The sequence below is a fragment of the Callorhinchus milii genome, unplaced genomic scaffold (genome assembly GCF_018977255.1).
Source record: "Callorhinchus milii isolate IMCB2004 unplaced genomic scaffold, IMCB_Cmil_1.0 Scaffold7, whole genome shotgun sequence".
NCBI classification, from domain to species: domain Eukaryota; kingdom Metazoa; phylum Chordata; class Chondrichthyes; order Chimaeriformes; family Callorhinchidae; genus Callorhinchus; species Callorhinchus milii.
Window position 1 is genome coordinate 15,993,271 of NW_024704748.1, and position 24,768 is coordinate 16,018,038.

At 37.5% G+C, this 24,768-nt stretch overlaps 1 protein-coding gene across 1 annotated transcript in view; it reads left to right on the top strand.

Moving 5' to 3' along the window:
- Positions 1-24,768, top strand: part of LOC103181162 (serine-rich coiled-coil domain-containing protein 2) — a 164,084-nt gene that overhangs the window by 94,532 nt on the left and 44,784 nt on the right. Inside the window, exons 6-7 of the mRNA XM_042336760.1 lie at positions 5,706-5,919; positions 16,243-16,329. Coding sequence (XP_042192694.1) covers positions 5,706-5,919; positions 16,243-16,329 — 301 coding nt within the window. The remainder of the gene's footprint in view (positions 1-5,705; positions 5,920-16,242; positions 16,330-24,768) is intronic.

Sequence of the window (24,768 nt, forward strand, 5' to 3'; positions counted from 1 at the left end):
GAGTACAAGGTTTCACCTAATTTACCAAGCACAATATTGCATCTTTACACAAGTACAAATATCTGGTACCCATCTCACATTATATACAACTTCCTCCCCAGGCAAGGCCAGCCCTGTTCTCTTTCTGGAGCATGCACTGTTATCTTTTTTGGAGAAACTGCTTGAGAGAAACCTTCGAAAAATGCTCAACAAGAACCATGTTTTTTTTCCAGATTTTCATGCATTATCTACAATATTAGGTAGATTGGAAACCCATATGATGTGTAATTGTATTTTTTTAAACCTCAAATGGGACTTAAAAGATTTTCTTCAAACGTGGGTTCCTCAGAAGAGGATCTCTGGTAATCATGCTACCAACCATGCTGTTCACAGGTTAATCCAGGGTTGGATTTGATTTTAAGGATACGTAGAGATGCAAAATTCTGGTAACAAGCAAACAAACCTCCAAACCATGTGCTTTCCTTTGTTAAAATGTTTCTTTTTGCTATTTGAATATGTCAAATATATGCTCCCTCCTGCTAAACAACACGGTTGTGTGGAGGGAGACATCAGTACATTGGAATTCATTGCACATCTCACAGTACTTAATCACAGTCTCGGTTCATATTCTTTCATTGTGTGAATGATAATACAAATAAGGGAGAATTCTAGTATTTAATATTGCAAAGACGTTTATTTTACCGCATCACTAATTCCAATAACTGTTCCTACATATTGTTTATACCTATCAATACATCTATCATCATATCAGCTATTGTGGGAGCGGTGTTTGATATCTGACAAGGGATAGGTTTTTGAATTATATTTTTCGCCAAATGTCTTGCACCATATAATTAATGATGTCCTCTCTAGGCCCGAATGCATGGAGAGTTTGCCTTCGTAACAATAAATTATTTAAAAATAATTATTGTGCCATTGAGGGCAAATATAACAGCTTGCTGTATTTATAATTGTCACTATGTAAACACATTATTGTTAAACACACCCTCTTAAGCACACTTATAGCTTTGAATAAGACCCAGGCCATCAGCCGAAACTGTGTATTGAGAGTACTTATTCTGCTGACGTACGGACAATAATAAACTATTATGTGATAAAAGTGTTAATTCTATTTCCATACTGTTTCTCTCTTCAAATATCATACCCTGGAATGTATTGCTATCTCTTTGTTACGACCTCTTAAATTTCCAAATATAGTTTGCATGTACATCTTTATTTGATTTGTCATTAAATTAATAATAATATTCCTTGCATTTGATATAGCGCCTTATCACATCTTTGAGACATCTCAAAGCGCTTCAAAGAATATAATGTGAATACTGTATATTTTGTGTATGAATCGCGGCAGCCAATTGTGCACAGCAGTGTCCCACAAACAGTAATGGATTGAGTGACCAATTTATTATTTATTTTCTTTGCTGTTCATGAAATGACTTCAACAAAATTCTTAACATTCAGCAGTTATTAGGAATAAATTTAATATTCAAAATAAAAACAACTAGCATAACTAAGAAATATTGCAACTCTGTTTATGTCTTGTGCTTGCATTGAAAATACTGGATAGTTGAGAGGGCAGCAAAGCTCCATTCTTTCCAGGTAGTGTGAGCTCAACAAGCTGCATTTCCAGCAGTGCTCTGATTCTTACTTGAAATATATATGAAATGGGTAACAAATCCCTTCGTGATTTTGTTTCCCCCATTTTTGTTACCACACTTCCATTATCTATTAAAATACAATAGTAGAAAGCAAACATATTGCTTTGATATTTCTACCAATACAGCTAAATAATAATAAAAGTTCCTTGCATTTTATATTGCCATCTGTTTTTGGTTACCTGAAAATGTTTGCTGGAGTACCTTATGAAGTAGGCGCAATGTTAATGAAAAGTTATATTCTCATAGGTTTTATTTTGCATCAAGTTGTATATTTCACAAGATTGGTTTGGAGAAAGAAGGTCCTTTGGCCCATCCTTCCAGAATCCCCCCCTACTGTCTTCCCATCACAACAAACTGTTTTGTAAATGGATCCAGGGTCCTGTCCTTCCTGACAACCTATTCCAGTTGTCAGTTACCGTCTGGGTAAAGAAATACTTACTGGTGTCTGTCTTCAATTGCTTTTGCAATTCTAAACCTAAATATTACTGGGAATCCAAACTCAACTGATTTGGCAATATAGCTCAGCATCCTTGCCTTATTTTTTGCTGCCTCACACTGTTTTGACATGGTGAGCAACAAGCAAATTAACACTCCTATATCTATGTCAGCTTTCCTTTGGCAAGTTCAATCCAATCCATGTGGTATATGTGTTTCCTATGTCTTACTTCCTGCTTTTTCACCTTGCTCCCCAACAAAGGTCCTCTGTTCCCTTCTCTCTTCAGCCAATTCTACATCCGTGTCTCTTCCATTTCTTCATTGGGAATGGTCATATTCTACTGATGTTGTTGCCACATCGAAGTGACTCAGAACTCTCAATCTTATGCAGGAATGAAGTGTATACCAGTTGTTTTTTCATATGTTCTTCCTGGCAAGATGAAATGTTATTGTCAGTGAAGAACATTTTCTCCTGACTCAAAGAGCAATCATTTTGTACAAGATTATTCTTCACAGCCAACATCTGTGTTTTTTAAAAGCTGTGTGGAATAATGGATCACTGACAGGGAGTCACAAAGCTGTAACAAAATCGAGTTTTGTCAACATAATAAACTACAACAGGGTTTTACTATTAACTTGTGTTAATTACAATCCTGTACAATGAAATGAAAAATGTCAGATCTACTCTTGCAACAAGACTAAATAATGGAGTAACATGTATGGATAAACGGTCATGAATACTTTTTCACTGTGAAGTTCCATCAACAGCAAAAATACTTGAGAAAGATTGTTGGAGAGCAGTTCTGATGAAGTTGATAAAGACACTATTTGGTGCACAATTGAGCCATTGCAGTTGAAAAGCTTGATAATAATCACTCACCTGCACCCATGAGTAAATACTCACTTAGGAGAGATACTGAAAGTGGTAATAAGCCTGGAACTATAGCCCAGCATGAGTTGGCACTTTCAGGGAAGGATGGAAAACATTTGAAGTAGGGAGAAGAGAGCTGTATTGAGAAAGAAACTTTGCTGCACTAAAAAAAAATGTATCTAGTTCATGGAATATAAAAATGCAATCTGTTTCAGGCCCATACTGTGGTACAATGCAGTACTAATTAAATTCAAAGATGTTGAAACAAAACATTTACAACAATAACAAATTGCATTTATATAGCGCCTTCGCGCAGGAGAGCGTCCCAGAGTGCTTGACAGTGGCAGAGACTGACACTGAGCCAAGGGGAGAGAGGGGGGAGGTGACAGTAAGCACAATCTAAAAGGAAGGTCTTAAGGTGGTATTTGAGGGTGGGGAGGGAGGGGGCAAGGCTGAGAGAGTTTCAGGGTGTAGTGGCTGAAGGCATGGCCACTGATGGTGGAGCGGATGGGACAAGGGACAAACAGGAGGCCGGAGCCAGCCGAGCAGAGGCAGTGGGTGGTGGAGTGGGGGGGTAAGAATATTGCATAGGTAGGAAGGGCGAGGGCATGAATGGATGTGAAAACAAGTGAGAGAATCTTGAAATCGATCCGTTCGATAATTGGGAGCCAGTGGAGCCTGGCAAAGGCTGGTGTGATGCAGGTACGGAGGTTTTGTGTGGGTGAGTATCTGGGCAGCGGAGTTATGAATTTTGTGTATGGTGGCGCTTTAGTGACATGTAAAGAGTTTCAGTTGGGAGTTGAAAGCCTATTGACTTCAGCTAAAGGCAGCCATATTATTACTATTTTTAGCTGCCTCTATCATGTGCTGTGTGCTGAATTCTTATTTCAGATATCTGAATTGACTTTTTCATAAACATTTATAAATTACACCATTAAAAAATAATAAGGCATCAAGTGCCACTGAAACTTTAGCTTCATGGGTTTGACAGCAGTTGTCATATTGTAATGGTATTTTTATATCATTTTATATTTAAAAAGCCTTTACTTTGCTGATATACTATCAGCAGCTGCTGATATGTTGTCAACAAAGACATAAGGGAGTATGGAATGAGAAAATGCTATTCAGCCCATTAATCTCGCCAAAGACCATGCAAAACCAGGCAGTTACTTTTTTAAAAAAGGAGTTAGTCAACAGCATCAGTTGTTTTTGTTAGGATTCTGTGCGACATACCCTCATTTGGGACCAAAATGTTTTTGGATTTGCATGAGACTTTTTTTTAAAAAGGCAGGGATTCAGAACTTCTACTTTCTAGTAAATATTGTTGTGTATTCACCAAACAGTGCCAATGGCCCAAAAGGGAAATGTTTTAAAATATTTAAAGTATCTAAAGTTGTGCAACGATCTCTGTTGCAGGGTGGATGCAACTTGCTGTCATAAAGAATTACTATTAATCTTGAAACATCGTAAAGTCAGCATCACAGCATCACAGCCCACTTACAATGTGGCGAATATAGACTTTGGCAGATTTACAGAGATTTGCATTGTTTGATGCTGTGGAAAGCATCATAGCATCACAGCCCACTTGCTATGATGCTATGATATATAATGCATGAAATATAATGAGTTTACTTGTCTGGTCTACTCTTAATTCTTACCTTTGAGTACAGTAAGATTTTAAATATTGAAGCACAAGAATTTTCTCACTATGCCCAACTATTCTCAGATGTCTTATGAATCTGATCCTCTCACTCGTTTTCAAATCCCTTCCTGCCCTCGCACCTCCCTACCTATCCGATTCGCTTATCCCCCACTCCACCACCCGCTGCCTCTGCTTGGCTGACTCTGGCCTTCTGTTCGTCCTAAGCCCCCTCCGCTCCCCCATCGGCGGCCAGTCAATATGCCCCAAAGCTCCGTAATTCCTTCCCTCAATTGCTCCGCCTTGCCCCTCCCTCCCCACTTTCAAATTACGCTTGAAGGCTTAGTTGAGGAAGGGTAGGAGGAGGCTCATGTGGAGCATAAACACCGGCATAGACCAGTTGGGCCGAATGACCTGTTTCTGTGCTGTATATTCTAATGTAGATTACTATCATCATCCCTTCACCATCTGAGAGATCACTATGTTTCACGAGGAATAGCAACAACAACAAAATGATATCCAGAGAAGATATTGTTTCTTCATCTGCCGCATTCTGAATAACACAGTAGAGTTCTCAGGAGTCCTGTAGCCTGCTTTTCCTACATGTTATCATGTAATTTATGTTCGGAAAATGTTATCAAATCATTATTAGATCAATAAAATTGTTAAATATTTTCATCAAATTTGCAATTTCATATTTTTTATTGTCTGAAATATTTTTGTTGCCAAATATCTTTTTTTATGACTCTCCTGAATAATGCATTTACTTTTGATCTTTTTTATTGCTTAATTGCAGACTATTTGGCACTCTTTGCCTTCTCTGTACTTTTCAATTATGATGCCTTTTCCTATTAGACATTTGTTTTTAATATTACTGCATTCTTTAATTGTACTTCATCTGATAACAATTGGAAAATATATGCATCTGCCTTTACACAGAAAATGTCTTTGGGAAGGGATGAAGTTTTGAAAAGGGTTGAGGATTGAGGAAGGTTGCTAAATAATAATCTTTAATCGATGCATTTGATACAGTTCCTTTCATATCAGGAGAATGTTTCAAAGCAGTTTCAGGATTTTATTCACTTATTGTCTTTTTTTATTTCAGAAGTCCTGTTGGCCAGGAATCTACAGTTAGCAATTTTGAATGGCATGGCTCTTCAAATTATTTCCGAGCTTCCAACAGTCACCCAAGAGCCCACCAGCCTGGGGCAGTGCAGGAGAACACAGTGATGCTGGATGTGATGACACTGCGGCATATGGTACATGATTGCACATCTGTAAAAACCCAGATACTCAAACTGAAACGACTGTTGCAACAGGTATGCTATTCTACATGGTACAGTGTTATTTTGGCTTCTTTGGTAAAGGTCTGCATCCAAAGACTAGAATTGCGAACACTAGATTGTTTACATTGCCTCGTAACATATTGTGACTCCTAAAAAATACTGTACTGTAATATTTTCAATACTGTGTTTTGTAATTATTGTTCACATATCTCCAAGAAAATTAGTTTAGTGCAGCAGTATCTCAGGAAGCAGCGAAGAATTAACAATGCAAATTATATTTAGATAGTGGCTCTCACATTTGGAAGACGTCTCAAAATACTGGGTGAGACCTGAGCTGGAGGTTGGAACTGAGAGGGATGGGGAGGGAGGGGTAGATAGCCAAAAATGTTGTCAAACGGTTATGTTTTCAGACATGCTTTGAATGAGGGGTGGGAGGGACACTGGAATGGAGTTCCAGAAACAGGGCAGAATGGCTGAAAGCCTGCCTGCTGATAGTGGTGCTGATAGGGCGGGGATGTGAAGCAGAGGTAAGATGGGGCAAGACCGTGGAAGGATTTGAACGTGAGAATGAGGATCTTGAATTCATTCCTCTGGGGGTGGGGAGCTCGTGGAGCCGAGTGAAGAGGGGAGTGATAGGCTTGTGGAGCCTGATATAGGCAGGACACGGGCTACAACGTTCTCCATCTTGCGTTGGGAAGAGCTGGGATGTCCGGAGAACAGAGCGATGGGGTAGTCAAGCCTTAATATGATGAAAGCATAGATGAGGATCTTGGGGGCCCTTAGGAACAGCTAGTGGTGGAGGCAGGCATTAAGTTTAAATGGCTCATTTTAAGAACCAGTAATAAACTTGTGCTTTACAATATTGTGATGTGAAGTTGAAATTGCTGTATAATTTGTTATAAAATGAGAAAATAAGGTTAATGTGACCATCAAAAGTCATTTACAACAGTGCAAGGAAATTGCACAATATACATTAGCCATTCTGAATAGGTGGAGATTTAGGCAGTAAATGAGCAAAATGCAATGTAAGATGGAATACTCAGATCGTCCTGTTGTAGATTCTGAAAAGCAAAATTTGGAGTTCATGAATGTCATTAGATTCGAGTTGTTTTTAAATGAAGAACAGAAATATATTAATTGGATCATGGAAACATTTTGCCCTGATTTTTCAATAATAATGCATTCTTGTGGCATATAATATCATCATGTTCAAACATTTCCTAAGAGCTACATAGAATTATGTTTTAGAAGGCACAAATGCAATATTAATGTGGTAGCCATTAACATTTTGGGATACCTTATGTGGAGCGCTTACATGACTGCAATTTTCCTTCATTCAAATGGCTCATTTTAAGAACCAGTAATAAACTGGAGCAAAAGTACACCATAAGTTGGTGTCATAAGTTGTTGCAAAAGGATTTTCCAAGTCCTTCAAGCTAAAATTGTGCTTTTATGACACTAATAAAATTTGCTGAATTGATGTATTAAGGAATATGACTAACGGGTAGGGCATTGGGATCAAACAATCTGCCAAGATCTAAAACTGGTGGAACAACCTCGGTGGATTGAACAGCCTCCTCCTGTTCCTTTTCTACTTCGTTTTCATTGCTCCTACTTAGAGTATAATTGTCACAATGGATTTGTTGTAGCTTTTTGTGGGAGCTAATCATACAGGGAATTATTGTCTTGAACCCATATTATACCACACCTTGGCAATGCTCCATCTAATTTGAATTGTATATTTCTACTCATGATCCAGGTGGCAGTTACAGTCCATTGCCCACTTCTGAGACCTCATTGTTGATGATACTTTGACCTCATTAAGTGAATGATCTCTAATGACCATTTTTTTTTCAGGTTTGGAGTTGCTATCTCATGAATACAAAATGCTAACTTGTGTGCTCCATACACAAAGTGAACTTGTGCAATACTATGGAATTAAATGAGACTAAAACACTGGCTGCTTTTTGCCAGAAAATGTGATTTTTTTGCTTTTGGAATTGGCTAGACAATGACCTCCAAGTAGTTTTATGATGATACTTGGGCATATTTATCAGTGTGGGTGTAATTTACACAATGTTAGAGGCATTTAAGTAGTAGTGCTGATCTGCAGAAATCTTAAGTGTTGCTGTTGCACATTTATTATCATCAACAAACAACAAAATTACATTTGTATAGCGCCTTTCACGTCGGGAGCACGTTCCAAGGCACTGGACAATCAGTGTTTCAGACCGAGCTGGAGGTCGGGATTGGGGAGGGTGGAGGGCAGGGGGTGAAGCAGGGAAATCGAAGGCACGGTCGAAGAGGAGGATCTTGAGATGGGTCTTGAAAGAGGCAAGGGAGGGGGCGAGGTGGAGGGACTGCAGGATGGAGTTCCAGAGGGTGGGGGCAGAGTGGCTGAAGGTGGGGCGAGCGAGGCGGGGGACATGAAGCAAGTCGGAGCCCGCTGAGCGAGGGAGCGGGCAGGTTGATAGGGGGTTTAGAGGTTGCAGAGGTAGTGAGGAGCAAGGCCATGGAGGGCCTTGAAGGTGAGGATGGGGGTGATAGGGTTATGGAGCCTGGTGCGGGAGAGAACACGGGCTGCAGACTTCTGGATGATAAACTCTAATCCTTTTGAATGGGAGGCTGACAAGCAAGGAGTTTGCATAGTCTGAATGTTATGAGGGGGTTTTGGCGGCCTACGGTGTGAGATAGTGGCGGTGCCGGACGATATTGTGGAGGTGGTTGGGGTAGAAAGGATAGTTGAGGGTCAAACAAGATGCCAAGGTTCTGGACTGGCTCAGTGAGGTGGAGTGTGCATCCTTGGATGGTAATGCTATCAGCGCCTGAGGTGTGGAGGCGCTGACAGGAGCCAACCAGGAGGGCCTCAGTCTTGTTGATGTTCAACTGTAGAATGTTAACTCTCATTCAGGACTTGATGTCTGACAGACATTCTGGCAGGACAGCAGTGGTCCTGGAATCGAGGGTGGAGGCAGAGAGGTAGAGTTGAATGTCATCCGCATACATATGGAAGTTGGTCCCATGTTTGTGGATGATGTCACCAAGAGGGAGCATATAGATATTGAAGAGGAGGGGACCAAGGACAGAGCCCTGAGGAATGCCGCATGAGATGGTGTGGGAGCTACAGGAGAAACTGTTTGTAGAGTTGAAGTGGAGACAGTGTGAGAGGTAGGATCTGAACCATTTAAGGACAGAATTTATAGTGGTATATGCAGTAATTATCAAACCCACTTCTACTCTTAATCCCACACTGCCATCTGCATGATTTTCATTAGTGTAATTTTGTCACAACATGCATCCACAATTTCAGTTTATTAATTATAGTTCTGAAAAAAAATCATTCTTAAAGTCTGAAAGAAAAAGCAATGGTATTATCCAAGGTTCCATCCATAGCCAAATGGTATTATCCAAGGTTCCATCCATAGCCAAATGGTATTATCCAAGGTTCCATCCATAGCCAAAATATGTTCCCAAAAGTCCATGATTGAACATTGTCTTGATTTTGCTACTGATTAAGAAATGATTGATGGCTAGATTTATAGCTATTGGAGGGATAACAATATTGAGAACAACCTGCAACTCTTCCTTAATAGTCCGACTGATATGCAGTCAGTGTTTGGTAGAAATAATGTGATACAGTTAGCGTAAACAGAACAGCTTGTCTTGGATAATTTCCAACGTCCCGATCGCCATAATGAATAGACTGAGACCTCAATACAATATAGGGAGATGTTTGTAAATGTTTTTTTGCTGTTTCCATGACATTGGCATTTTAGTAAAACAATGTCAGGTTTCATTAGAAATTGTTTTGTGTTTTCTTTGTGCATGGGGGTGCATGGTTAGACTCCCTGAATTCCTCTTAAATATTAAAAGTGGAACTACAATAAATAAATGTAGTTTTCTTAAATAGCATTGCAGTTTTGAATGTTCACATGATTCTTTTTATAAATGAATAAATTCTGACTCTATATCAAACATTTGATAAACATAGTACATATTTTCCTGTTGATTTCTATGACAATGGAGTGTGACGGGAAATGGTTTTATGGAAGAAAGTTAGTTCTAGAAAGGAAATCTAGATCAATGTGGAGATTTTTAATGTATCTGAGTCACTAAATTGTCTGTTGCAGACAATATAAAGTCTAGCATCAACACCTAAGTGGGTTGCAAATTAGCAAGAACTGTTCCTTGAAATCATTGTGCATTTGAACTAACAATTACATAATTGATTATCTGTTTTTGGAGTCCTGCAGTGAAGATTTGATACTTTGCAGACTTCTTGTATTAAATCTACGAGTTACATTCTGAACGACAAAATGATTTATTGAAATTATTATGACCCTTCTTATCATACATTTAATGAAAAGATAAATTCAGAATAAGAATGGAGCTAACCCAGGACATGTGCTCTCTGACTAGTAATACGGCGAAGGAATGTTTACAACTGTCAGTGAAAAACTTTCTGGCTCTGCATCACACTCTCTCTAATGAGTTTGATTTGTTCAATGAACAAATATTTATTCAGTTCCTTAACTTTTGTAATGTAGATGCAATACGACAGGTTTAAGGTTCAGTTTTCCACCTGCCACAAATCTAGCCTGGAATTTCATTAACTATAAATTACAGTAGAGCTAATTCAGTTAAATCTCGCTCTTACAATAGGGAGTGTTCTTTCAGTCAACATACAGTACTTAGTTGCAAATAAACATCATAAAAAGACATTTTACCTTGTTAGGCCCCTGCTGTAATTATAATACAACTTGCATTTATCGAGTACCATTTGTTAAATGTGTCCGACAATGGCTGACCGAAACAGAAGCATTTTACTCTCCCCATGTTAAAGCATTTTTGGACAGAGTAAAATGCTCTGAGCCCCAACCTCAGAGCTAATGTTCCTCCTTTCGCCCACAAAATATATAGTCAATTCACTTCACAGTATACTTTGTGAAGTGCTTTGAGACGTTTCGAAGACTTGATAACAACAAAATGACATTTGTATAGCGCCTTTCATGTCGGGAGGACGTCCCAAAGTACTTGATAATCAGTGTTTCAGACCAGAGCTGGAGGTCAGGATCGGGAAGGGTGGAGGGCACAGAGGGGAAGGAGGGTGACTGAAGGCACTGTCGAAGAGGAGAGTCTTGAAGGAGGCGAGGGAGGGGGCGAGATAGATGGACTACGGGATGGAATTCCAGAGGGTGGGGGCAAAGTGGCAAAGGGCCCGCCCGCCAATAGTGCAGCGGGCGAGGTGGGGGACGTGAAGCAGGCCGGAGCCCACTGAGCGGAGGGAGCGGAAGCCAGTAGTCTGGCAAGCATAGTAAGGCATATATCAAATATAGAGATGAGGCGCTATATCAAATGCAAGGATTATTATTATTGCTTGGAGTGATAAAACTTACTTACCAGGCCCTCATCTATGACGTATATCTACAAAACTCAGCAAAGCAAACAGAAGCAGTCTGAATTATTTCACTGAATTTAATTTGGAGCAGTGCATCTCCTGAGAGGAAGTTTTTGTAAGGAAAAAGCATTATCCCAGTCAGCCATGACACCTAGCTTTCTACAATTATTGAAGAGTACATTAATGACACCTCATAAAATGCAGATTAGATGTACATGTACATGGCAAGATTTGAACTTTGTGTAATCATGTTAACTATTTGAGTGCTGAATTTAATGCCATATTATTCAACGCAAATCTTTTCACTTAAGATTTGGAATAAATATTTTTAAAAATATTTAACTCACCGCTGGAAGCTGTAGTTGAAGCAAACAACATCAATATTTTTAAGGGAAAATTTGATGCACACATGAGGGAGAAGGGAATTGAGGGGTATGGAGAGGGGAGGAGACTAGTGTGGAGTATAAACACCAGCATGGTCTAGTTGAGCTGTATGGCCTGTTTCTATGCTGTAATGTTCCATGGTGTAATGTTCCATACTTTGTAATAAATCTATGTGTGTATTTAAAAGATGACGTGAAAGGCATTATATAATGCAATTTGTTGTTGTTGTTTGCAAGAGTGCCAAAAATGTGAGGCATGTGATACTGCCTTAATTTAAGTTAGAAATTACATTTGTGTGCTCCCTTGTTAAAACTGATTGTGGTGATGGAAATAATTTCTCAATGCTTTTGAAGATTGGGTGCATTGAAGTGGTTAAAAACTTGTTATAGAGCAACAGGAGTAAACAAAATGAAATAAAAGAGGAACCATGTTGGTGTCTTATATCAAACCCTCTAGGCAATCATACTGTCACACTTAATCCTCTCTTCTGTGAGTGGTGTTGGCATGCATACTGTTACTTCTCATTTGCAGTTTTTCCCTCATGGGCAATTGCATATCACGAAGAACCTTCCTTCACAGGATTAGTTTTATTTCATTGTCCACAAGACTTAACTGTCATATTGAATGAAACAAAATTAAAATTCCACAGAAGGCATTCAGCATATAATTTCACCACATTCACTGTAATAAGTAAACATTTGCATTGTGATGAGGATGAGACTTGGGGTCTCTACAGTGAAGAAAATTCATTTTGATCAAAGCATGTATTCCACTATATTCTGCATTTTTGTTTCTTGTTAATAAAAGTATGGAATTGGATATTTTAGTCCAAATAAATAATTTATAGTGTGGAGGCTACTTAAGAAAAAATATCTTCAGTTCCATCCTGTAACTGTTTCCTATACAGTGATGGTTAGTCTATTTTATTGATCCTTCTGTTTTTGCTCCAATATCTAGAATTCTCTTCAGATATGACTGACATCGCATATGAATGCCAAAAATAAAGGATAATGATTAGAGATGTACAAGAGCAAACTTTGGTTTTGTTTAGTTTTTCTTTTATTTTGTTCTCTCCTTGCTTTATTTGATTTTCCTTCTTATGTAAAGTTTACAATTGAAATAAAACTAGTTTTATTGAGTAAGTGAGGATGAATCATAACTGAATAGTAAGTTCCTCAGAAATGTGTCTTGGCCAGTCGTGAGATATTGTAAATGATTAAGTGAAACAGCCAGATAATCTGTAAGTGGATGTCACCAGGAAGTTATAAGATAGAGTCCTAGTGGAGATATTTATCCAGTGTCATTGCTGGTGACAATATATTTTCTTTATCTTTATAGTTCTGATATTATTTGAACATAAAAATCTTTAGGTCAGGAATGGTAATTTGGCCCAAAAATCCTGTTCCTTTTTAATAGTTCTAAATCTTAGTTACCGGCTTTCACTTTATTTCCTTATTTAAAAAAGGGCAAACTTGCCCTAGATTCACTAGGTTAGTTCCTGGGATGAGGGGACTGACCTATGAGGATAGGCTGAATAAACTAGGGCTGTATTCTCTAGAGTACAGAAAAATTAGGGGAGATCTTATTGAAACATATAAGATTCTTAAAGGGCTGTATAAAGTAGACACTGAGGGTCTGTTTCCCCTGGTAGGAGAATCTATAACCAGGGGTCACAGTCTTAAAATTAAGGGTCAGCCTTTTAGAACAGAGTTGAGGAAACATTTCTTCACTCAGAGGGTAGTGAATTTATGGAATTCACTACCCCAGAAAGCTGTAGATGCTCAGTCCTTGAACATTTTCAAGGCTGAGACTGACAGATTTTTTAAAAAATAGAGGGATTAGGGGATATGGGGATAAGGCAGGTAATTAGAGCTAGGTCAGAAGATCAGCCATGATCTTATCAAATGGCGGGGTAGGCTCGAGGGGCCGAATGGCCTACTCCTGCTCCTAATTCTTATGTTCTTATGTTCTTACGTTCCCTCAATCCTTTCTCTCTTCGGACATGTTTCTAGTTGGCTTTTGGACCTATGCCAAACGGCACTTTCTGGTAAATTATTCCACAAGTCTATTATCCTTTGTTTCCCTTAGAAATGTAACATAGAAATGTGTCGGACCAAAAAAGACAATCACAATGCATCTGACCAGTCCCAATTAAAAAAAAATAGCCTGGAATACTCTATCTCTTACCCATGATTTGTGATTTCCACCAAATCCAGCTGCCTCAGGAGTTTGCGGGCAGACCCTCTCTGGAAAGTCTAGGGATCTAGGGCTCTTCAGTCTTGAGATAAGACAACTCAGAAGGGATCAACTAGGTGTATGAAATTTTAAATAGGATTGAAAAAGTAAACCCAGATCAATCATGTAACATGTATTTTGACAGTAGAACAAGAGAACATAGGTTTAGGGTGGTAAAGGAGCACTTTTAGGACACATACCAGAGAGTTTGACTCAGTGTCCAAGGCACTCTCCCCCCGCCCTTTTTTTTTTACGACAGTTCCTCTGAAGAGCTTTGAGACATTTCAAAGATAAGACGCTGTATCAAATGCAAGGATCATTTTCGTGGTATAAGTGGAAGCCGATCCAGAAGGATTGAAATATGGCCAAGGAAGATTTAGCTGCTCTTTAATTGAATTATATTTCACTTTATTAGTTATTAGCTCTCGTGAGGTCCTAACTGATTGTTGAAGTGCTGAACTTTCTCTTTGAAATTGATGTCCTATGGGCATATGTTTTAAGAGCCTTGATGCCGCATCTTTTATATCCTTCATTAATCTCGAAACAAGTACAACGCCGAGTTTGCTAACAGTTTTATTAGAATTAGCAATTTGTTAGAATAATCCCCTAAAAAAATGATTTTTTTAAAAAAAAATGTAGTCAGTCAATCCACAATTGTTTGTGGGACACTGCTGTGCACAATTGGTTTCCGCGTTTCGTCCACAAAATAGACAGTTAATTCACGTCTCGAAAGTATGATACGGTGCTATATCAAATGCATAGATTATTATTGTTAGAATTTGCTGCAGAATATTGCTTGTTATCTGATTACAGTATCACATTTGCAACCTTAGGAAATGATTTCCAACCATATAAGAAATTCAAGACTTACCTAGTTTGGCAATCAACCTGAATTGCCTCAGTTTGATGTGGGTGGATACTTTTGTATTTCTCCCTGGTCTTGTTGTGGTGCATGATCAACTGGTACGAAACATTCTGGTACATGATTAGCTGGTATGAGGTATAATGGTGAGAGTGTGCAACATATTTAAATAATCTGTCTTTTTCCACACAAAAGATTGCAGCTGAGAATGACTGCTTTTACAAAATTGTTCTTGGAATCAGGTAGAAGTAGAAGACATGTGAATTACTTATTTTGTGTTTTCAAGTTTATCTAAGCCAAGTTGTTTTATTGTTTTATGCTTATTTTTTTCCTTCATAGTTTTGTTTAGGCTAAGTGCTGGTCAGTAATCTAGGAAATTGGAAGAGTTACTGTACCATATAACGTAATAGAATTGAGTTGACAAAGCCTACATTGGAATGAAAAGACTATTTAAGCATTGGTTGGAACTATACTGATCTTTGTTACTGAGCTCACACAATTGAGCTCAGTAACCACTCCACCCAAATTCTCCTTGCTATTTCTCTTGTTATTTAAACTGATTTCCTGCCATCCCCATACCCCCCCCAAAAAAAGTTGATCCTGGACAGACCATGTATTTTGCTAAATGTTCAATGCTATCAATATAACTGTGTCGTTAAATTGCCTCGATATCCTTGATGTCCAGAAACTTTCTAAGATCTGTTGATGAGTTTCTGATCCATTTATAGACCTTAGCTTTCAACATTACCTAGATTGAATATTGTTTATTTCAATTGATTGGGTAATGCTATCTTAAATAATTCAAAAAATGCTTTATTTTGCAATACTTTTATAATTCTCCTGATTTGTGCTGTGAATTCAAAGGTCTAAGTTCTCAGATCCACATTTTTGGACAGTGCCACATATACAATGTTCAAAGAAATATTTTCACAAGTTTATTTTTAGCAGGATTTCAAAATCATTGATAAGAAATGTATGTATACATTATAACCTTACATAAATTCAGATTAATTTAAAATACTGCAAATAACTTAGTTCAGGTTTTAAATAATTTGATCTGTAATTTCCACACTTAATGAATATGCATTAGCACACTTTTATATTGATATTATCATCTTCATTATCATCCATTCATCCCTTGGCACCTCCCTACCTCCCCGACCTCCTCACGCCCCTATCCACCACCAGGCGCCTCCGTTCGACTGGCACCAGCCTCCTACTTGTCCCTTGCATCCTCCGCTTCACGACTGGAGGTCGCGCTTTCAGCCACCACGCCCCGAAACTCTGGAACACTCTCCCTCAATCGCTCCGCCTTGCCCCCCCCTCTCTCCCCTTTTTCAAGTCGCGCCTAAAAACATTCCAGCCCCCACCCCCGCCCAGAGTCTGTCAAGTGCTCGAGTTGGGGGCGATATATAAGTGTAAGTTGTTTTTTGTGTACACTGCCTTGGCTCATGTTACTGTATTATTTCTCTTTTAGAATGATGATGGTACTCCAATACATGATTTAATACCTGTAATATCACCAACCCAAGAACCATCTGAGGCCATGGATCCTGCAGAAAAGGTAGAGTTCATTTTTCTCTCAAAATATTCCAGGGGTATTAGGTCGCCACAGACTTCATTTCCTGCACCTGTGCATTATGCTTAGATAGTAGGCTAGTCAGTGCCAGAAGTGTTCTGTATTTCCTGTATAGCACAGGTGCACAGTACTCGTGAGCTAATTAAACCGGTGCTTCAAATGTGTTGCGTTATTTCACCTATATGATGTTTTAATGGCCATGAAACTTGTACTGATTCCAAATTGTCTGTTGAAGGACCTTTGCTATTTAGGTTTAGGTTAACATCTAAAATGTATACCATATAAAATATGTCACATTTAAAATTGGCAAAGAGGCCATTTTCTTTATGTACTTTTTAGTATTATTTAATCTTCCAAGACTTTTCTTTTAACCTTGGGATATGCTGAAAATGAGTTATTTCTAGTGATTTGCTCTGCAGTTATAAATTGCCAGGTGAGGGAACAGTCATTACAATGGAAATGATTGATAGCAGCTTCACAATGAATCGCATTATAAACAGTCATCACAACAAGTTCTGCTAATAGTATTGATGTTTCAATTGATGGACATGTTTATATTTTTGTATCCAAATATACATTGGTTTATATTTCTCTACATTAAAAAACATTTTCTAATAGTCGGTCTATATCATATTGAATGCTATTTATCCAACTTTTATTTATGTTTTGGTTTAATATAGCAATAAAGATTAGGGAAATTAACAATTTTATTTTAAGTTAATAACTGCAATTTTTGACTTTTTTAAATATGCTTATTGAGATTGTTTTATCTATTCAAATCAAAATAGGTTAATGAGCATATTTGAAACTGATGAAATATTATTTATAGTATTAGGGATATTGTGGTTGAATTATGGGTATTCGACCAGATTTATATTTGCAAATTTAGTTCATTAGAATTTTTTTTTTCTATGTAGCACAGGCGTTGAACATCTTAAAATGTCAAAAATTGGCTTCTTGGAAACCTCCTATTAATAATTCCAAGTGGAAGAAACTTGTGGTTTTGTATCATTTGAGGTTTCATTGAGTTTGAAATAGCTCCAACATCTCCTGATTGTGGATTTGAAATGAAGTTTCACTGCCATGCATGTTGCAACAATTACAATCATTCATATTTCAGCATGGAAAGATTCTCATATGACACACTCCATTTTCTGAAAGGGCACAGAGATCTAATCCAACCTTGTTTCCCTTAATCCTTGAGATTTGAATTCAGTTATTTATTAATTCATATACCCAACCTTTTTGATCCTCTTATGTTTCCAAAATTTGAAATTCTTTTCATGGAAAACCATGGTTCCAGACTCTGATAGTAGACTAAATATATTTAAATAGCAGTTAAGATTGGGTCAAATGCATTTTGCAACAGATATTAACCATATTCCCTGTTGCCATTTCTCATGTAACTGAGTCAGCTCATTAGACATATTATATGCACATATTACAAGTGAATTATCTATTTATGTGAATAGAACTTAGCCCATGTTAAGGTATTTTACACATGAGTTGCAAATCTTGGCTGTGCTGTTTTTTGAACAGATGGTGGTAAGGTGAATTAAATATGTTCTGCATTTGATTCCACCTTGTAAGTAGGCTATCCTAAGGTTAGCTTCCACTGAATTCTGCTGGATGTACTGTTAAATCAGCAAAATGCCATTGCCCTTCCAAGATAATTCATATGGCTACCTTTCTTAGCAATATTTGTCACAAGAAAGTCAAGGAAAAAGAGACATAGGCTTTGAGGAAGCAGTATGTTCTGTACATTGAGTATTTTGTCACAAAAATCCTGATAATTTAGCCTGTAGATATATGTGCTCAGTAACAAGAAAAACTCAGTATTGAACCTGAAGAAGAAATTAAATACTCCAGAAGTTTATCTAGTAAGACAGGGAATGTTGTCAGTAATTTAGAATCTCAGGATTAATTGTGGAGGGTCAGCCAGTCCACCAGTTATTCTGTAGTTATATTCACACAATTATAAGCTTCACTTTCAGAAATAAAAACATAAGAAAATAATGTCCCAGTTATGCTGCCTGAATTGAAGTCATATCCTGTCCACAAGTGGAGAGATACGAAGTGGGAAGTTTTTAGGGATCTGTTTTGAGCAAAGCCAAAATCTATTCATATCCACAGCATTTATATTGCAATGGTATCAATCAGTGCAACAACAAAGCTGGTCGGTCCTCAACATAGTCTCAAACGTCAGGTACTGCTACAATTTGCTTTTTCATCGTGATGTTACCTTGATTTATAATGTGCGGAAAATATCATGTTGATTTCCATGAAAAGCACATTATACTTGTTAAAAGTAAAAACACCATTTTGTCCATCCTGCTTCTTCCACAGCTCCTGCATGATGACATATCATTCCCTCCCTCCCATGCCCATCTTGTTTGGCTTGTTTGTGTTTTTATGATGCCTCGGGATCCGTTACTGTGAAGCGCTCTGAGACACCGTCCGGCGTGGAGGGTGCTATATAAATCCAAGTTGTTGTTACCTGAGCAACAGCAACTTCCATTATATAGGGCCTTTCATGCAAAATAATATTATTATTATTAAAATAACATCTCGGAACACGTGGAATGCCTTTTATTTAACATTTTTAAGTCTTTTGTTTCCAAACCTAATAAAACAGTTCTTCACAAAGCTGTCTTCAGGATTTAACTCTTAATAAAGATCATGGTAATGTCAATTTTATTTTGTTACTGACTTTACAGCTGAAACTGTTGATGTTGTACTTTGATACAGCTAAATTACTGTTGGCCTTTGGTACTAAATGTTGAATTAGGATTCACTACAGGTTTCCTCTTTAATTGAGCAATTTAGAAATACTAAGAAATGTCAGAATTAATTAAGTATTAAATATTCTACATGGTCAGGTGAAAGAAGACATCCTCAAAACCCCACAAGGGCGTGAATAGGAATGTAATTTTTAGCAATGTCATTGGGAAAACTGACAAAAAATTACTGACTATCGTTCATTATGTGAAATATGCAGATGTTTTTTGTTGATCCTGAAACTGCAAACATATAGGTACAGCTCCACTTCTGGTATATAATTTACACTGGATCAAGATTAATTACCATACCTGTAGTTTAATGGGGAGGCTTGTGTGAGTAAATTGTATATATTGAATGAAAAATACTACATTTCAGCACTTTGGGACGTCGTGAAAGACGCTATATAAATGTAATTTTCTATTTTGTATTGTAACAGTATTATTCGAAGCCTCACGTTAATCTTACCATAAGGATTGTTGCCTGGGTAGCGGTCTTTAACATACACAACAAGACATACATAACATGAATTAATGCTGAATAGAGATTTGATTATGCTAGATCTCTCTGCTTGCCCTTTAGATCATCACACATCATTTCTCCAGCCAAGTGTAGACACATGGCTAGGGTTGAATAAAAAACATTCCAGAAAACCATGATTATTTTTTCTCACCTCCCTCCTGAGAAATCTCTATTTCCTCTGCTTCCTACTTCACTTAACTATTCAAGATGAAAACCTTAAGAGATGCAGGTGAAAACATTGTCCTAATATTTTTGTTGCAAAATATTGTTACTATTCTGAAAGGCTTAATAGAAGTGAATACTGAGGTGAGAATAAAAATGTGTGTTAAACTTAGATTTGATTCTAGCAATAATTTATTGAAGTTTGCTTTTCAGCCTCAAGGTGAATCATTGATTATTGACTCATTAATAAAAATTAATTTAGAATTTCTGCACGTTTGTGGAAAATTTACGCAAGAAAGTTACCTTCCACCGTTGATGCTGTTCTCTGCTATTTGTGAGCAATTTGTGCTGTGTTACTAAGCACTTACCTGTGTCTTTTTGGATTATGATATCATTATGGTTATATCCTGTGCATATTGCGATAAATATGCCCAGTAAATCAACAAGAATATTGTTAGCGGTAAGATATGGATAGAGTATGAAATAATTTATATAGCACCGTTCATGTCAGAATGACATCTCATAGTGCTTTATGCAGCTGCCTTGGCACCTGAAATGGGTGGGGGAGGGCAGGAAGAAGGGGCATCAATATATACAAGGAACAGGAGGGACCCACTGAGGCACCCCATTTAATACTTCCCCTATTTTGACCTGGTACCTCTAACAACGATCCTTTGCTAACTTTTCTACAGCTAATTCCGAATCCAAGTACATCATGCCCTTGAAACCTCAGTTTATTATCCTTTTTTTTTGTCAGCCACATATGGAAACCCATCAGCAACCTTAAGAGTATCTAGTTTAGTCTTAGACATAGAAATATTGTAGAGATAGGAAATAAGGTTAGAAGGTCAAAGAGATTCAGGGAGAGAGAAACTCAGAGAGATAAAAACACAATGAGAAAAAAAGGCAATGTAAAAGAAAAAAAAGTGCCCGAACAGAGCAGAACAATAGTGATAGTAAAATTCCCGATGGTACAATTTTTTAGTTGACTATAGAGCCGATTTCTATTTTGCATGATGTCCAATTTATCTGCATATTTGTTTCCTTATCTGTAAAGGGTTCAGTTCGATTTAGGATACCAGGTCAAAATCATGAATATTTTATTTTCAGCATTCTGCATGGGTACCATTTTCCCTATTTGTTCCTTCCTGCCCCATATATTAAAGAATCCTTGAATTTATTCGAAATGGCATAATTAAGCTTTCTGTCGTATTTCTATCAGTGAAGATATTGCTTCATAAAAATTTCTTCTTTAGCGGGCCACTAGATTTTACTGAAAAACTGCATAAAGCTACTAGTGCTTTATGCAGCTGCCTGGGCACCTGAAATGGGTGGGGGAGGGCAGGAAGAAGGGGCCATAGCAGGCACAGATAATGTTCTATTTTTCTATTGCAAATAATTTGCCTTTACACTTTTTGAGTGGACTAGTTATAATAATATAATAATAATAATCCTTGCATTTGATATAGCGCTTTTCACGTCGGGAGGACGTCCCAAAGCGCTTCACAGAACACACTGTAAAGTGAATTGACTGAATATTTGTGGGTGAACACGGCAGCCAATTGCGCACAGCAATGTCCCACAAACAGTCGTAGATTGAAAATGACCAATTTATTATTGTTTTTGGAGGGATTATTATTAGGCGTATGGAGTAAGGAAACTTGCCCAAGGTTTCGCCCTGCCTGGAATTGAACTCAGGTCTCTCGCTTGCAAAGCGAGTGCTCTAACCACTGAGCTACAGGACTCCACTAGTTAGTATTTGTCCAATTTTAAAAATGGTCTCTGCACTGTATCCTCATTCCTCACCCTTCTAGATTTCTTGAATGGCAAAGCTTAACTGTCCTAAACTCAGCCAAGGAGGCCTTAATAGAAAGTTCCAGAACTGCAAATTATTCTGCAGGATGAAATTTCCTTGCTCCAGAATTTTGCTGCATCAAAAAATGTAAACTTAAAATCACAAAAACTCAAAATACCCCCCTCGCCCAATATCTGGACAAAGGACTCCTATTGATTTGCATTCCTATTTAAAATCTTAAATATCTCTATAAGAAAGCTGAAAAGCCTTAACTTGGCTAATCATCATAGCTCATTCCTCTATCACTGAGGAACATCTTCGAGGCTTTTAAATGTCATGGCAATCAGAAATGTATGCAGCCTGAACATAGGACTGCAACATGAGCATGCCTTTGGAGATCTGACCTGAACTGATTTGACAATATAGCCCAGCAGCCTGTTTACTTGTTTATTGCTGCCTTATACTTTTTCATTTGCTGAATAATGAGTCAGCTAAACATCCCTAGTTCTCTTTCAGCTTCCCCCTTGGCATGTTCTGTCCCATATCTATAGTATGTGTGTCTTCTATTTTTATTTATTATATCCAGGACTTTGCATTTTAAGCTTCCTTTGTTGAATCTTTTGATTCCACAGTTCCCTCCAATTTGTATCATCTGCAAATATAACCACTTTGCATTGAGACTGCGAATCTACATCTTTAATATATACAAGTAACAATAGTGGTTCCACATTACATACCTAAGCTTCCAGAATTAAATATCACTCCTATTTTAATCTAGCTCCCCTAACGACTACCCTCTGCTCCTTTCCCTTCAGCCAATTTCAAAACTGTCCATTTCTTACTTTGGTAATCTGTACTGTCAGTTTGTGAAGGAGTCTCTTATGTGATATTTAAAAAGATGATTGTTAGTCACCTTTTTGGAAGCCTAGAAACTCACATGGCTTCAACTTAGCATGTCACATCAATATGTCCCCGGACATCTTCCATGTTCTTTCTGATGATTGACTTGAGGTCACTGTAATGGGTCTGTGGTGGTCAGATTTGGTTTCTGCTACCTTTCATGAATATAGGAACCACATTAGCTTGCTCCCAGTTGGTTGGAACTTCATTAATGGTGATTGACCCCTTCATAATGTGTCATTGCTTCACAGATCTTTTGCCTTGTCTGAAAGAACCCTTAGGGTTCAGTAATCCATCCCAGAGGAGTGTTACTTTTCAGTTCCTTGAGCATATCTAGAGTCTCAGTGTTACTTATGTGAAAGTCCTGGAGTTCAACCAATGTTTTCTGAATGTTAACAGCAGTTTTTTTTTTAATGTCCTTCCTAGTTTAAAAACCATCAAGAAGTACAAAGATTAATAAAGAATGTACAGCACGGAAGCAGGCCCCTCAAGCATCATACTATGAATTACCCTGTTATACATGAACCATACGGGTCATGGCACAGCTTACCATATGAACAACACTAATATTATACTACACACAACATAATAAGTTAGTATCACACTTTTCTTGCATCTGATTTTGTTCACTTTACATTGTATATTGTCCAAATTAACAAATGGTGCAATGTGCAGTCCACTATAAAATCTGTGGAAGAATAGTATTTTTAATGAGTTGTTGAGGTAAAAGTCCCTGGGAAAATATCAAGCAGTGAAATACTGACTTTGGTTATTTCATTCTTACAAATAATAAAAACACTCAGTGGAATTTCAATTGAACCCTAAAGGTGGATCCTTCCATTAATATACTTAACACATTTTTGAATATGATGACTATTCCATAAGTGGAGAGACTTTGTCACTCTTTGACTATGGGATTATTTCATATTTACTACCTCCTATACATATATTACAAATTAAATTACATCATCTTGAATTTATGTGAATTCATTTCATAGTACTTTACTATGAGAATATTTCACAGTACTTTACATCAACAGTGTGGGACACCGAGCTAGGCAGAAGAGGGGTAGAGGGAAGATGACCAAAGGCAGTCAAAGGACACGATTTAAAGAAGGAAGAGTTGTGCAGCAGAGGGATTTGAGCCCTATTTTTTTACCAACAGAACGCTGTTCAAATTGCTTATGTGGTGAATGAGAACTGATTGGAGGAATTGAGCCTTAGTCTGAGTACACTAGCAGGGGAATGGATTGACTATTGCTACACTGTGACATCTTAACTATTTGAAGCACGCTAGGGTTTATTTTGCAATTTGACACTGAATTATTCAATGTGTTTATATAGTAACACTTAATCACGAGAAAAATAGAATTTTTTTCCGGCTGGAATTGAGTCTATCTTGCAGTTATGTAAATTGAATGAAAATAAGTCACGTAATGTGTTTCAGAAAAAATCATTTTCTGCCACACTGAAATCATGGTGTGAAAATAGCTTCATAGAAGAATTTTCCGAACAGACATTTTTGCTATCAGGATCTTCAATAATTCAGTATAACTGTACTTATTATGCAGTGAATGCAATCTTGCATGGAACCAATTACGATGATTACAGTAGAACTCATTGATAGGCACTCCTATAAAATTTATAAGTTACATCTTCATTGCTAACTTTGTGCCCTTTATGTATAGGCGAACATATTATACATAATTATGTTCAGTCCCTTATGCATATTAAAATGCCACGACCATGTATTCTAGTTATATCTAATTTTGCAGTAATACTTTTGCAAGACACTTCAATGATTCCTGAAAAATACACATTTCCTTTCATTTTCAATCTCTTGATCACGTTTTTGCTTATTCTTTATCCCCTTTATATTTTTGCATTTTACTCCTTCTTGACATAATTTGTTTTATCCTCTTGCTCACATGTACATTATTTGGAATATCTTCTCATTCCCCATTATGTACTATTTTGCATGCCTTCTTACATTCTCCCTACTTCTGAACACCTTCTAATTCCCTGCCATGTATTTGCTCAGACACTTCTTTCTTTTTTTTTCACATGATATCAATCAGCCACTCTCATTTATTATTCTGTAATGCAATCTTTTACACACTCATTTCTCAGTCAGTATATGCTTTCTAGACTACACCCAGCTTACCAAACAGTAATTACAACAACTTTCAGAAATGATGGTAAGCTGTCCCTTATTTCTAACTGCTTCCAATTCAGCATTGCGTTCCAGACTGGAAATAATGCATAGT